Source organism: Podarcis raffonei, chromosome 15 (genome assembly GCF_027172205.1).
Source record: "Podarcis raffonei isolate rPodRaf1 chromosome 15, rPodRaf1.pri, whole genome shotgun sequence".
NCBI lineage: Eukaryota > Metazoa > Chordata > Lepidosauria > Squamata > Lacertidae > Podarcis > Podarcis raffonei.
This window is the reverse complement of record NC_070616.1, coordinates 37,602,685-37,618,386: the sequence shown is the minus strand read 5'-3', so window position 1 is coordinate 37,618,386 and position 15,702 is coordinate 37,602,685. Positions and strand designations below refer to the sequence as shown.

Genomic DNA, 15,702 nt, shown 5'->3' with positions numbered 1-15,702 from the left:
TGCCAAAGCTGCTGGAACTCTTGCAGGAGTATCCAGGCTGGAGCTGTTTTCTGTGATCTGCTGTGGGTAACTCTGCAAAGCAGAAAGTGTGCTCTATGCTGCATCTGGTGAGCCAACTTTGCATTTAAGCCAGGCATAGGCAAATTCGGCCCTCCAGATGTTTTGGGACTACAACTCCAATCATCCCTAGCTAACAGGACCAGTGGTCAGGGATGATGGGAGTTGTAGTCCCAAAACATCTGGAGGGCTGAGTTTGCCTATGCCTCATTTAAGCCCTTGTCTGGTAGTCACAGGCAATGAGCGACTGAAGGCAGGTGAGGGCATGGACTTACATGTAGGCGAGGGAGCAAGTTGATGGAGCAGGGATGAAGAATTCCATTCATAGCAGCATAGGAAGTTGTCTTATACAGAGCCAGAGAATTGTCTACATTGACTGGCAGCAGCTTTCCAGGTTTCAGACAGGGAGACTCCCCCAGCCCTACCTGCAGATGCTGGGATTTGAATCAGGGACCTTCTGGATGCAAAATATATCAGTACCACTGATCTATGGTCTCTCCCCCCCCCATGGTTCCTAGAATGAACCTGAGCTCCTTCAACTTTCAGCAGCTGGTACAAACAAAAAATCCATTCTAGGAGGTGGGGAATCCACTCCACCAGCAATTCTGCTCTAGGAATCAGTGAACTTTTTATCTTTATGCCTGGTATCACTCAAACGGCACTTCCTTTCATTGCTGGTCCTGGCAGGTCTCTGGAGCAGAAGCTGCCTTGCTCCCTCTTCAAAAATTGCCACTTTTGGGTGACATGTTTGGTTGGCCCTAAAAAAGGTATGACCCAACAGTGGATTTCAGAAAAGACTTGATTCTCCATATTCTGTATCTTTGACCAGCTAGCTAGAGTGGAAGAAAAGAGGCTGACGAATGCCCCTTGGCCTACTTGAAAGTAAGTAAGCAGAGGGTGAAAGCCCACACCATGCCTGTGAGAATTTCACCAACATTTTCTCTCCCCTTTGACAATTTCTGAATGCAGTTTCTTTTCTCATTAAGTGATGGAGAACGGTTAAAAATAATAAGAATAGTGCTCTGTGTACTTCATTCCATCCAAGGCCCGTGACAGGCTTTAGACAGCCCCTTTGCATGGTCTTGACCATGCCCAGCAACCTTCCTTGAACCAGGGCAGGGCCCAGCCCTGCTTGCAGTGGCTGCAACAGAATTACTGATCAACTCAGACTACAGAGCTGTGAAATCAATACATTTTACAAATCTGTGGTCCAGGGCATTACATTTTGGGTAACTTAAAATGGTGGGCAGCCATTCTGGAAGGGAGCTGATTTTGGCTCCCATTCAAAAGCAGCAGCAGCACCTGTAACTGGAAAGCACCTGTGGGCTTGGCAGAGAGGGTGATGAATTGGGGTGCAGCTGGGTTACGCCAGTGGAAGGCCCTTCTAAGTTCCTGGGACCCTTGGGCAGTTGCTGTTCTGGGACTACTCCTTGCCCCACCCCAGACAGCAGCAACATGTCTAGCAGTAACCAACCCAATTCTTCCCTTGCCCCATAATTGCAGATCACTGTTGGGTGGAAAAAATGTTCTGATGCATTTAGTCTCTGCAGGACTTTATTCTCACAGCTAAAATATATTAGGGAACTACCCAAGCACTTTAACAAAGGCTAAAAGCAAATATGGGGAGCGACAGGCCACACCACACAGGACTCCGAGGGGATTTGGACAGCTGAAGACTCCCCTGGTCTGAGGTTGAGACTTGATATCAAGAAGAGCCCCATTTTATGGCTTCCCAAAGGAGGGAGAAATGGAGAGAGGGGTCGGGGAACTTTCTGCCTCTCGGAAACCTGAGCCAGCTCACCTCTGGCTGACACCTGAAGCTAACTTTAGAAATTAGAGGCCTTGTAGGCCTTGGGCTCTTGCAGGGCGGGAACTGTGGAAGTTCAGGGATACCAGAGCCCAAATTATGGCCTGGAAATGCCTCAGGACTGGCTCCAACATTGTTTTCCCCTCTGGCCCTTCCACTCATGGCCTCTGTTTCAACCTGAGGGAGTTGTCCAGGGCAGCCAACTGACGTAGGAACCCCCGGTTGGGGATGATGCCTCGGTGGTCCTTGACGGTCTTTATGGCCTCCACCAAGGTCAAGCGATGGTAAATCATGAGGTAGGCGAGGACCAAAGTGGCTGATCTGCTCACCCCCACGGCACAGTGAACAAGGATCCTTCCTGCAGGAAGAAATGGGAGATACAGATGTGCTAGATGTAGATATGCAAAGTAAGTGTTGACAGTATTGCCATCAGGGTTGGACTTGGGGGCAGAGGTCCAGGGCCCTGCTCAACAGAAGGAACAGGAGGCTCCCTGCCTTCCAAACACAGTAGGGATGACTAAACACATTCAGAATAAACTGAAGTAATGCAGATTGCAATCTGAAGAGCTCCCAACCGCATTAAAACCATTATCTGAGAGTAGCTAAAGTGTACTATTGAATATCAAATGGCAGCTGAGGCATTTATGGCCCGTAAGGTTAGAGGTGCACCTCACCAAAGATCTCTTCCAGAATGCCACCAATTTAAATAACCCCAGAGAGATTCCCTCCCCCAGCACAACCTTATATTTCCATCCTCATTTGGTTTGGGACACAGGAGTGAGGGACCTCAAGAATGGGAGCCACATGTAGCCTTCCAGGCACTACTATCTGGTCCTCATGTCCTATTTTTCACCCCCCTTGAGTGTTTTCACTTGGTCAGAATGTATCCTTGAACTCTGATCATGCCTCCTGCATCCCTGGATGGAGAATAAAGAGGTGTGTGTGTGTGTGTGTAGAAAGTAGCCTATCGCACAAAGGTAAAATTTGCATGGTTGCTCCACCTACTTTTGCAGCTGGCCCCACCCACCATTGGCAGACGGCCCCTGGAAAGTTTCCCAGGAGGGAATGTGGCCGTTTGCCTGAAAAAGGACCTCAATTCCCACAGGACAATGACCACACTGTGTGGATCAAGTGGAAAACTGCTTGGGCCCATGCGTTCTAGACACAGAACGAGCAGAAGTGTGGACAAGCCCTCAATTTTACTGGTGCACAAAGATGCATCTTTTTCCTTGCTGTACACTGCCCTGGAATCCATCAGGGTGATGGGCAGTTTAGACACATCAAAAACAAATACAGTGGTGCCCCGCAAGACGAATGCCTCGCAAGACGAAAAACCCGCTAGACGAAAGGGTCTTCCGTTTTTGAGTTGCTTCGCAAGACGATTTTCCCTATGGGCTTGCTTTGCAAGACAAAAACGTCTTGCGAGTCTTGCGATTTCCCCCCCGCTTCCACCCCCCTTTTTCTAAGCCGCTAAGCCGCTAATAGCCTTTTAGCCGCTAAGCCGCTAAGCCTTTAATAGCCGCTAAGCCGCTAAACCGCTAATAGCGCTAATCCGCTAAGCCGCTAATAGGGTTGCTTCGCAATACGAAAAAACCGCTAGACAAAGAGACTCGCGGAACGGATTATTTTTGTCTTGCGAGGCACCACTGTATCTGATGTGCCAGCGGTATAGCAGAACTGCAGCCAGGCAAGATGCTTGACATCTTCCTTGTGTGTCGCAGCCTCTCTCTGCCCCCAGGTCAGGCTTGACCCAGGGGTGGAGCTGTGGCTGGTGGCATTGAGCCGCTGCACGAGGAAGCTGTCTCTGCAGTTCCTTGCACACTGGAGCCAAGCTCCAATGAGGGAGCCTGTTGTGGGGGCGCCTGGTCGCACTTCCTAAAAAAAATGTCTCCCCTACGCTATGCATAAAGGTAAAGCTAAAGGGAACTCTGACCATTAGGTCCAGTCATGGCCGACTCTGGGGTTGCGGCGCTCATCTCGCTTTATTGGCCGAGGGAGCCGGTGTACAGCCTCCGGGTCATGTGGCCAGCATGACTAAGCCGCTTCTGGCAAACCAGAGCAGCGCACGGAAACGCCGTTTACCTTCCCGCCAGAGTGGTACCTATTTATCTACTTGCACTTTGACGTGCTTTCAAACTGCTAGGTTGGCAGGAGCAGGGACCGAGCAATGGGAGGTCACCTCGTCGTGGGGATTTGAACCGTCGACCTACTGATCGGCAAGCCCTAGGCTCTGTGGTTTAACCCACAGCGCCACCCGCATCCCTTTATGCTATGCATAGATATTCAGAGATAAATCCTGCAATGTTCAGCAGGGTTTATTTTCAGGTAAGTGTGCACTGGCTCACAGACTTTTTACTTTTGTGTTCAGCTTTTCCTCCAAGATGCTCAAGGCAGCACACACAGTCCTCCCTTTCTACTTGCTCCTCACAGCAAGCCTGCAAAGTAGAGCAAACTGAAAGGTAGTGATTGGCCCAAGATCACCCAGCGATCTTGGCTTCTCCCCCAAGATTCTTGGGAACTGAGTTTTTAGGGGACCCCGATTCCATGCCCAGAGCTGCCATTTCAAGCACCTGCAACAAACTACAGTTCTCAGGGTTCTTGGGTGGGGGCAGGGCAAAGCCATGCGCTTTAATTATATGCTATGGATATGGTCTGGGTGTAACAGTTAATCTCTCACTATGGGAAAGAATCTCTTTTTGTGTGTGTGTATAATTTTTATTAAATTTTCTGTTTTACAATTTAAAATATTTATTTAAACAACCTAAAAATGTCATTGACTTCCCTTCTTCTCTTTCCATAGTTCATTTTTTCATGTCATAATAAATCCCTGCGTATTTTACATAAACTAAACCATTCAGTATTCCATTATTACATCCATCAAAACTTGTTTACACTGTTGAATTTATCTTAATGCTGCCAGCATTTTCAGCTGTACACAGTTATTTTCCATATATTTAATAAACATCTTCCAATCTTCTTTAAACGTATGTTCTTCTTGTTCTCTTATTCTATATGTTAGGTCCGCAAGCTGCACATAGTTCATCAGTTTAAGTTGCCAATCTTCTTTAGATAGGACCTCACTCGCTTTCCATTTTTGGGCTAATGAAACATACATAAATAACATTTTTTGACACATGGGAATTTCCATCTGAATTATCCCCAACAAAAAGGACTCTGTTTTTTTTGGGGGGGGAGGGGAAGTACCTTTAAACATTTTTTTTCAATTCATTATGAATTATTTCCCAATACTCCTCTATCCTTTTACAGGCCCACCACATATGTGGAAGAATCTCAGCACACCAATCCCATGACAATGTGCTCACAGGCACCAGTCCTACTTCCATCCAGAGCGTTGTCCCCCCAACGTGAAACTCTCACCAATGGTAGGGAGAGCTGTTCAGTTCTGCAAAGAGTTGGGCCATCAAGCCACCTACCGCCATGGACTCACCTCCAGTCCTGCTCAGCGCCTTGTGGATGAAGTCAGCGGCGGGATCAAAGTAGGGGCTCATGTCGAAAGTGGGCGAGTCGTGGGCCTCGATGCCCAGGTAGCAGATGCCAGTGCCTTCATAGTAATCGGCCCCTCCCCGCCACTTGCTGTGCGAGGCATTGAGGATGTGGGTGATGTTCAGGCGCGCCAGTTCTCGGCGGTTGGCAGCTATATCTCTACATGGGGGGAAGAAGATGGAGCAGGGAAGGTTGTTAAGCAACCCTCTCAGTGCAGCTGGCTGGTGTGCACATAAAGGAGCAAGGTTGCTCATGCAGGCTTTTAAACAGAAAACTCAAATGGATGCAGAAAAGGGGGTGGGACGAACTTCAGAATGGGAAACATGAGAAACAGAGTGAAATGGAGATTTGTCTTCTGTAGGTGCCAGGAAGCTGTCAGCAGCTCCTGGCTGGTTGCCCAGGAAAGTATAAAAACAAGGAAAAGTTTCTTACTGTCCTTTTTTATTTCAGTATAACAGAGAGAGGCTATAGAAGACATCTGAAGGCAGCCCTGTTTAGGGAAGTTTTTAATGTTTGAAGTTCTATTCTGCTTTTAATGTTCTGCTGAAAGCCGCCCAGAGTGGCTGGGGAAACCCAGCCAGATGGGCAAGGTGGAAATAATAAATAAATAAATAAATAAATAAATAAATATTATAGAACCCAGCCTCCTGGATAATGACGTTGTCCCAAGTGAATCTCCAACTCCTCGTCTCTCCCTCTTCCTCATTCATCACTTCTACAGGTGCTACTACGTGCCCTCTGCCCTTGGAGCTCTTTGCTCTCCTACTTTTAAGGCTTGCCAGGTTCTGGCAGATGGGGGGTCTGGAAGGCTTTCATGGCAGCCAACTGCCATTCCGGTCCTGCCTCCTCCTCTACCATTATTTCCCAACTTTCCGCCTCATCTGCCTCTGAGCTGCGACCTCCCTCAAACCCCTGTTGTAAATCTATACAGTCCTACCTCTTGTTACGTTTGCTTCATGTTGCGTTTTTTCAGGTTGCATCCTGCGGCAACCCGGAAGTACCAGAAAGGGTTACTTCCAGGTTTCGCCACTTGCGCATGCGCAGACGCGCCGCATGACGTAACGCGCATGCGCAAAAGTGGTGAATCGCAACCCGCATGCGCGTAGATGCGCCACTGTGGGTTGCATTCCTTTCATGTTGCGAACGTGCCTCTGGAACGGATCCTGTTTGCAACCAAGGTACCACTGTACTGTCTTCTTCCTCCTCCCTAGAGGGGTCAGGATGGGGAGGAGGTCTCCACCATTCCTCCTCTGCCCAGTCCCTGATAGTAGGCAATGTCATGCATGCCCTCCAGTTCCTTAGCAGCTGTAGATCACAGGACTTCCTCCCCACCACCGTCCCCACAGTGACATCTGGGCTGGTACGTACTGATCTCCCAGGTAGAGTCCTGGCCACACTTCGTCAGCATGGTTGCAGGCTGTCTTCCCTGTGTAGAGCAGCCTCTCCAACTCGAAGACGCTGAGGATGGGGTGGCTGACGGTGTCATCGTGAATCCGCCGGCTGGGAGCCCTGGATCCGTTCCGGGAGAACCGGGACAAGAAGGCCATTGGTGCCGCCAAGCCCCCCCTTGCATCCCGGGCCTCTTGAGGGGGCTGGGGCGGGGCAGTGTTTCTGCTGCGACCACCACCCACGGTCGGTTTCTAAACTGGAAGAGAGCACAGGTGGTATTAGCAGGACCACATCCAGCCTGGGGATCGTCTGCACTCAGTGTCTCTCCTTCCGGATCCTGTTAAAAATGGAAATGGCTAAAGCAAGGAGTCTTGATGGGGCTAGAGCACTGACAGCAGTGGGTAAACCAGGGCTGGATTAAGACTGGTACAGGCCTTAAGCACTGGAAAGATTATGGTGTTTTTCCCATATGCAATTCAAAATATAAACAATGCTAAACCATAAAATCAAAACGTACTTATTGCAACATGATGGGATCTTGTTTTCTTGCATCCTTTTGATCCACATTAGTAGGCTGCCCTCTACTGTAGGTGGGGATAAATCAGGGTTTTCCAAACATGTGGCCCTCAATGCTTTATTTGGTGGCCCCCATCAATATTTGACACCCACCATTGCAGCCTTCATGCTGGCTTCCCAAAGCTGGGTAAGGGAGGCAGTGGGCTTTGGGAAGGAAGCATGAGGGCTCAGACAGGGTCCTATAGTCCTCTTCCCTTCCCCACAAAGCATAGCTAGTGGTTTCTCAGCTTTGGGAATGAGGTGGGAGGGCTCTAGGACATTCCGGGATCAAATCAATATCTGAAGTTGCGCCTCCACCCCCATCGTTCTGCCTGGACACTGAGGACCAGCGCCGAGGGCCTTCTGGCAGTTCCCTCGCTGTGAGAAGCCAAGTTACAGTGAACCAGGCAGAGGGTCTTCTCGGTAGTGGCACCCGCCCTGTGGAACTCCCTCCCACCAGATGTCAAAGAGAAGAACAACTACCAGACTTTTGGAAGACATCTGAAGGCAGCCCTGTTTAGGGAAGCTTTTAATGTTTGATGCATTACTGTATTTTAATATTTTGTTGGAAGCCGCCCAGAGTGGCTGGGGAGGCCCAGCCAGATGGGCAGGGTATAAATAATAAATTATTATTATTATTATTATAAATCAGAAACTGGGATGGCTTCTTGGAGGGTCTGAAAGGCTGGTAAAGAGGTGGGACAAGCAAAAGTGTGGATGAGCCTTCAGCCTCGGGGCACTGGAGAGACTGCAAAAAGTGCCCCATCAGAAGCTCTCAGTGATCAAGCGTAAGGAATTACTGTATTTTCTGCTCCATAAGATGCACCTGACCATAAGGTGCACCTAGTTTTTAGAGGGGGAGTGCAAGGGAAAAAAAATATTATTTAAAGGGAGCGCTGAGCAGAGCCTGTATGCATCCCAGGTTCTGCTCAGTGCTCCCTTTCATCAGCAGCGTGGAGTGTGTGTGTGGCGCTTGCAGGCTTTCCCCCAAGAGCCGCACACACACTCCGCACAACTCTTTAAAGGGAGTGCGCCTATCCCTGGCTTTGCGGGAGGTGGGGGAAGGGACATAGCTGCCCGCTCTGTCCCTTCCCGCACCTCCCGCAAAAGCCACGGATAGACCCGCAAAGCCTCCGCAGGGCAAGGGATGAATGCTCCCTGTGCCCTACGGAGGCTTCGTGCGAAGCTAGAACAGCTAGAGGGAGCGCTGCACAGCACTCTCTAGCTGTTCTGGCTTCTGGGATAGCTGCGAAGCTTGCATTCGCTCCATAAGACGCACACACATTTCCCCTTACTTTTTAGGAGGGAAAACGTGCGTCTTACAGAGCAAAAAATACGGTAGGTGCCTTATGGTACTTGGAGCCCAAGTTGTTGAGAATGAACGCAAAAACCTTGTGCCTGGGCTGGTAGCAAACTGGCAACCAGTACAGGTCTCCCAGCAAAGAGACATAGGACGTTGCCAGTGACTCCTGTGAGCAGTCCAGCCACAGCATTCTTGTCTGGCTTCCAGAGTGGCGTAGGCTTCATAAGCATTCCCTGACATATTTTACAAGGCTTTTTGCAAAAGTAAAGAAAGAAAGGGGGAATAAAACGGGGTCGGGAATAGAAAAATAGGTCTGTGGTAAACAGGACACTTGGATAACATGTTGTTTCGGATGACCTCGAAAGGACAAATTGGGCTTGGCAGCTGTGTTGCCCTTGAAACACTACTAGTTTGGGGGCTAAATAGCCTGAGCTCCAGGAACCCGGTGAGTTTGGCATTGCTCCTGCCTGGCTTTTTCTGTTTCAGGCCCCATCAGTGCCAGGGATTGAAAGCAGCAACACAGCCGCTTAAAACTGCCATGGTTTCCCCCAAAGAATCCTGGGAGTTGTAGTTTGGTAAGGGATTTTGGTTGGGAATTGTTAGGAGACCCTTGTTCCTCTCACAGAACCACAATTGTCTGAGTGGTTTAACAATCAATCCTACATCTCCAAAAACTCTGGGTACTGTAGCTCTGTGAAGGGAATAGTAGTCTCCTAGCACTCAGCACCCTTAACAAACTACAGTTCCCAGGATTCTTTGGGTGAAGCTGTTTAAAGTGGTATGATCCTGCTTTAAATCTGTAGTGCAGATGGGGCCTGACTCTACATTGGATTGCCCGTGTACTTGGACAATTTGAAACCTGCTTTCTTGTTCAAACAGACAAGCGAAGAAACCCAACTGCCACTTTAGTGTTCGATAATGGGCATTCAATCATTTTACATGACTTTTAATGAATTCACATGTGCAGAGGAGAAATAAACGCTGGTTGGCGTTTTCCTCAGCTTTTGAGCTGGCACCTCCTGACCAGTTGGGATCGGGATGAGCTCAGCTGCTGCCTTCCTTCAAAACGATGTTTGGCCAGCGCAGCTCTGCCAGCTCAGAGGCTGCCAAGGCAGGAATAGTAATGAGGGAGGCTGGCAGGTGCCAGGAGCTTTGTACAGAGACAGCCAGGAGCTGGAGGAGAAGAAAAACAAAAATCAAGATATCTCCACCCTGGCACTGACCCCGTTACAAGACAAGGAAAAAGACAAATTATTCACCCAGCTCCACACGCACTTGAGTCCCCTTTAGGGGAGCTCTGATTTTCCACTAGGAGGGCAGAAAGTTTTTAAGGAACCCAAGGAGGAAAAGGCACCCCATTTCTGCTCTCTTTGGGGAGGAACTGCCATGCAGTGGAAAGAATACGACTTTTGCATACAGAATGTCCTTGTTTTAATTTCCAGCATCTCCAGCTGAAAGGACCACTTAGGTGGATGGGAAGCTCCCCTCCATGCCTGGGACCCCAGGGAGCTGCTGCCAGTCAGAGTAGGCAGCAGTGGCCTAGATGGACAAAGAGTTTGATCTGGTCCCCAAGACACCTTCCTATATAACCTGAAGCTCACTTTCCTGGCTCTCAAAACTGCCGAGTTGAATTGCTCTGCTTCTGCATTGTGACACCGGGGGTATAATCTGAGCCAGAACGCACCAGGGCCACAGTTGGGAATCTTTCCCCAATGTCTTAAGGTGCTTTCCAGCTGTGGATAATTTAGCAACACCCAATTGTTGCTGTGTTGCTTTCAGCTAGAAGTGGAACAGCAACTCGTAACATGTCCTGCCAAGTGGGCAGCCTCCCTTTCTCCAGCCCCAAAGGTTTGTGGGTGAGGGGGATTTTCATTAGGACTACTGTGCATTGAAACAGGGCTAAATACACCCTAATCATTATCTTTCCCAATGCAATTTAAGGCCCGGCGGCTTGGAGGGATTAGATATAAAAGCAATGCTGTTTGGAAAAGTGAGAGTTAAAATGCCAGAGTTGCTCTTAGGAAATGGTTAGAGTAATCTATGCAGGCCATAGCTGGTCACAAAAGCAACACAATAGTCCACGGACACCTGCAGAAATTGTGCAGCTACTCCATGGAGCTAAAAAAGGGCAGCTTTTCTGAGCTCTGGAAAACAAACAGAAGCTGAACAGGCAAAACATGAGAAACATGCAAAACCTTGCCCATGATTTCATGCACATGTCCTGTAAAAAGTGAGTTCACCATGTGTGACTATTCAGTGGCAAATGCCCAGTGAAGACGCAGCTTTAGCATGTATGAAGTTGTCCTAAAGAGCTGGTGCTCCCTGGAGAAGGGGCAAAATTTTGTTCTCTCACCACTGAGTAACCTCAGGCAGACTCCACAAAAGCTGGACATTAGGGGTCTCCGGCACCTCTCATTTCAGCAACTGTGCCCAGGGGTGACTTCATTGTATGCCTATCCAAACGCTGCTGTTGTATCAATCTATCTGACCCTCTCTTGGAATATGTTCAGCCTGCCACTTCACAGCTCTTTTCTGTCAGAATCAGGTTGGGGGAATGTGCGGCACAATCCACTTTTTTGCAGTGGAGATAGGAGGTGCCAAACCCATTCTGGGAGGCTGGGAGCATTGCAGCTGCAGCTATTAGGAAGTTCTTTCAGAATATTAAAAATGGCCTCTGCTGGGTCAGATTATTTTTCAACCAAGCCCAGTGCTGTGTACTCCATGGGTAGGCAAACTAAGGCCTGGGGGCCAGATCCGGCCCAATCACCTTCTAAATCCACCCTGCGGACTGTCTGGGAATCAGCATGTTTTTACATGAGTAGAATATTTGTGGGGCATAGGAATTCATTCATATTATTTTTCCAAAATACAGTCTGGCTCCCCAGAAGGTCTGAGGAACAGAGGACCGGCCCCCTGCTGTAAAAGTTTGCTAACCCCTGGTATTCTGACAGGCAGCAGTTCTTTAGAATCCCAGGCAGAGGGTCTTTCACACCCTCTGTTGTCTGATCCTGTGGAGCGATGCCAGGACTGAACCTGAGGCCCACATCTAGCCCTCTCGTTTAGGCCATTTGAGACACATCTTAGGCAGAGGACTTTGAGGAGCAGTGCAGTGGTGCCCCCTCTAGGAGGAGCCAGGGTGGTGTAGTGGTTAAGAGCGGTGGACTCGTAATCTGCTGAACAGGGTTCGCATCCCCGCTCCTCCACATGCAGCTGCTGGGTGACCTTGGGCTAGTCACACTTCTCTGAAGTCTCTCAGCCTCACTCATCTCACATAGTGTTTGTTGTGGGGGAGGAAGGGAAAGGAGAACGTTAGCTGCTTTGAGACTCTTTAGGTTAGTGATAAAGCGGGATATCAAATCCAAACTCTTCTCTAGGCTGCCCACTGCCCATCCACATCTCCTCTGTTGCTCCTCATGCCTTACTCTGAGAAAGAGTCACTCCTCAGAGCAAGGCATTGTGGGGGGAAGTGGCCTTGAAGAGACTACCCATGGCTTTGCTGCCGTGACAAATGCCCTTTGAACTTCAGAAAGAATTGACGCCTTGCCCCAGAAAAATAGCCACTTGCCCCAATACAAGGTCTCAGTTTGAGACTGACCCTGTAGACATGCCGGTGTTGAGTGAGGCCAGAGGCCAAAGTCGGCAGCGCAGCAGGTGTAAAATTGACCTTTGTACAGGAGGCTGATTTCCACACAATACCTCTCTATCCCTCAAAGTAAGAGTCATTCCAGAGTTCAAGGACAAATTCCAGCCTGGCAAAGACTCTCAGGTTCTGAAGTTGGGATAGCAAAAAAGGGTTAGTTTTGAGGATCAGAGAGAGATGCTTGGAAGGGCTCACTGGGTCCCTGGGCTTAAGATTCCTCACTCCTTGATATAGGGTCCTTCTTCTGAGTGAGTCATTGTTGGGTGACAGCCTGTTGACTCACCTGCCCTTGCTGTAAGGTAAAGGGACCCATGACCATTAGGTCCAGTCGCAGACAACTCTGGGGTTGCGACGCTCATCTCACTTTACAGGCCGAGGGAGCCGGCGTACAGCTTCCGGGCCATGTGGCCAGCATGACTAAGCTGCTTCTGGAGAACCAGAGCAGCACACGGAAACGCTGTTTACCTTCCCGCCGGAGCGGTACCTATTTATCTACTTGCACTTCGTGCTTTTGAGCTGCTAGGTTGGCAGGAGCAGAGACCGAGCAACGGGAGCTCACTCGGTCGCGGGGATTCAAACTGCCCACCTTCTGAACAGGTGACAGCCTGTTGACTCACCTGCCCTTGCTGTAGCAGAGGCAAAAGTCAAAGTACAGAGCATGAGGAGGAAGAGGAAAAAGAAAAGCAGACAGTGGTATTTGCTGGGCCATCTCAGGTGGCTACATGTCTTCATTCAGAACTGCTGGGAATGTCTGATTTCAAAGCATAGGCTCCATCACTCTGTCACATCCACTTTGGTGGTGACTTGCTTCAAGAGGACAGCTTTCTCTGGAGCCTTTGCTGCTGGGTGTGGTGCCAGGCAAAAATTATGATAATACCAAAAATCTGAACTGGGTAATGCAGAGGATATCGCATCGTGTTCAGAAATTGGTGCACATACACACACACGCTTAACACAATCACCAGAAATGATTGGTTGTTTCTGAATTGCATAAAATTGTTTAGAATATTGCTCTGTACTTTCTGAACTTGGCCCAAGCTGTGCCTGTGTATCGGTCTGGGAGTGAAACAGGGATGCCCTCACACACGGCGGTGGTTTTTCTATCTTCCCCTTGTTTACCAATTGAAAGCAGAACAGCTTTTATAAGGACTCTGTGGCCTGCGGATTGTGAACAAAATGGGGGATGGAGGAGTCTGCTTGAGCCCCTGATAGCTGACAGTTCAAGGAGGGGGACTTCAGGAGAAGGTCCAGGAGTAGAACCCCCCCGCTTCATTGCTACATCAAAATAAAGTATTACATTCGGGGGTGGCAGCCAGTCTGAAACGTGAGTGCTTTAACCCAGCAGGGGAAGGTTTTACAAGCCTATGAAGGGAAATAAAGCTTTTCCAACACATCTACTAAGCTATAACACAGAGGTGGGAAAACCAGATTCCTCCAGATATGGCTGGACTGCAACTCCCTTCATCCCTGACCGGCGGCCATGCTGTCTGGGGCTGATGGGAAATGGAGTCCAACAACATCTGGGGAGCCACAGGTTCCCCGGCCCTCCTGGAACAGCTCATCTTGGGCCTGTGGCTTTTGGAGCAAGGCAGCTGCGTTTCTAAAGGATCGGTAGCCGATGGTCATTTAGCTTAACAGGAATCAAGCACTGGGTGGGGCACCCTTCCAGGTTGGAGATCAGATGCAACAGATCCACTCCTCTCCATGGACCAGCCCTGTTCAGAATACATGCGTGGGGTGGGGAGGGAGAGGCTTTTATCCCTGCACAATGTTGCACACGATGCACTGCTCTTTTAATGCTCCCACCGGAGCACTAGCAGAGGGGAAAGTAGAGATTGCCTCCTGCTTGTTGTTTTGTCTGCCTTGCTTCCAAGCCTCATAACACGAGCAAAATAAGAAGCCATGTTCCCATGCTGCGCAACTCTCTCCTTGTAATCAATCTTTTTCACAGGGTTTCATGCATGAGAGTCTTTATTTTATCTGTCCTCTCAATGGGAGGTCACAATTGTTCCTACTTTACAGAGGCAGAAAAATGAGTCTGAGTGTGAAGAAGACGTCTCTGGCTCGAGGTATCCAGTTTAAGCCTAAAAGCCAAGCAGAGTCCTCAAATCTACCCCCCTCAGTCCTTCCAAAATTATCCACATGCCCAATTGCGCTGGTTCTCAGCCCGGCAATTTATTTTGCCAAAAAGCAGCCCTTCAAGAGCTTTGATATGTTTTGAAAGACATGAGCTCCAAGAACAAGTTCTGCGTGGCAGTAGTGTTTGGGAAGGAGGCACATTTTCTTTGAGACCAGGATCAATCCCCTGAACTATGTGACCCATAGATACCCCACCCTTATATGCACATCAGCATGAATCTGGCTCTTGTTTTCCTTCCACCGCACTGTTGGGATGACAAGTTAGGTAGCAGAGAGTAAATACCACAGGGTCATGCATGCAGCCTGAGACCTCCCACTCCACCAAGCCTCGATCCTGCCAAAGTTCTGCCACAGTTCCCTGCCACATACAAACATGCAAAGCATCGAATAGCCTGCTTCTTCTTCTAAATGGCAGCTTCTCCGAGAGAGGACAGGCAGAAGCGTCTCCTTGCTGGCACAGCGCAAGGGGGAAAGACCAAGGAAGCCACAGGCTCTGTCCTGCAATGGAAGTGCCACAAAGAGACAACAAGAGAGCCAGCTGGCCCCAGTTACTTTACCTTTGTCAAGGCTCTGCTTTTTCTCAGCTGGGAAAGAAGGCTTCTCCTTCAGATCTAGTCGGCCATCTCCTCTGCTCTCTCTCTCCTTGCTTCTGCCGCTCCTGCTACTGCCGCTGTTGCTGCTGAAGAAGGGGAAAGGCTGCTGTCTCAACATCTATTTTAAGCCCTGGCATGTCCAGGGGCAGATTTGTTTCCTATTAGACAGTGAATGGGTGAGAGAGAGTAGAGTAGCAGCTCAGGAGACAGCCAGTCAGAGAGAGCAGGCACGTGCAAACACACGCCACAGATGCACCACACGCTCGCTCGCTCGCTTGCTTCAGTCTGCACGGCAACACAGGAGCACACCTGTGCTACCATGCGAAAGCCCGGCACAGACCCTTCACTGTGATTAATATGTTAGTTCATGCAAACAAATGCAAGGCCATTGTTGGGAGCAGGGACAGCCAGCCGATAACCCCACAGGGCAAATGCAGCCGGCAAAGCCATTGTTAAGCTAGGTCCGGGCTGCTGTGCCACATTTTTCATCCAATCCAAGCTGGGAGAAAAACATTTCACTAGTAAGAAAAGGGAAATACATTAAAAAAAAAACACAACCCCCCACATAATATTTATGAGAGCTAGTCCTCATTTGCATGTTAGAGACAGAACAAAATCCATACCCCAGTTGGGGGCTACTTGGAGGAAACACGGGAGAGTGCAAATGTGCATAAAAACATGAGCTGCTCTGCTTCGGAAAGCACACTCACAGCAA

At 49.2% G+C, this 15,702-nt stretch overlaps 2 protein-coding genes across 4 annotated transcripts in view; both read right to left on the bottom strand.

Annotated features, from left to right (window-relative positions):
- Positions 1-15,702, bottom strand: part of RNF122 (ring finger protein 122) — a 94,878-nt gene that overhangs the window by 57,910 nt on the left and 21,266 nt on the right. The window lies entirely within an intron of this gene.
- DUSP26 (dual specificity phosphatase 26) lies at positions 1,594-15,531 on the bottom strand. Of its 3 annotated transcripts, none has more exons than XM_053366335.1 (4): positions 14,952-15,504; positions 6,737-7,008; positions 5,313-5,527; positions 1,594-2,222 (listed from the first exon to the last, which is right to left on the bottom strand). In XM_053366335.1, the coding sequence occupies exons 2-4, from the start codon at positions 6,913-6,915 to the stop codon at positions 2,023-2,025; spliced, it is 594 nt and encodes a 197-aa protein (XP_053222310.1). In that variant the 5' UTR covers positions 6,916-7,008; positions 14,952-15,504; the 3' UTR covers positions 1,594-2,022. The 3 variants fall into 3 exon arrangements, with proteins under 3 accessions (XP_053222310.1, XP_053222309.1, XP_053222311.1); XM_053366334.1 differs by having other exon boundaries at positions 6,737-7,013; positions 14,952-15,502; XM_053366336.1 differs by lacking the exon at positions 1,594-2,222 and adding an exon at positions 4,643-4,963 and having other exon boundaries at positions 6,737-7,013; positions 14,952-15,531.

What these genes read in the sequence shown, in the direction of transcription:
- DUSP26 (XM_053366335.1), bottom strand. Translation starts at nt 6,915, where the DNA reads ATGGCCTTCTTGTCCCGGTTCTCCCGGAACGGATCCAGGGCTCCCAGC. An exon ending in GGACTCTACCTGGGAGATCA is followed by an intron (nt 5,528 to 6,736) that starts GTACGTACCAGC and finishes CCCCCCATGTAG; the next exon opens with AGATATAGCTGCCAACCGCC. An exon ending in GGCGCTGAGCAGGACTGGAG is followed by an intron (nt 2,223 to 5,312) that starts GTGAGTCCATGG and finishes TTCTTCCTGCAG; the next exon opens with GAAGGATCCTTGTTCACTGT.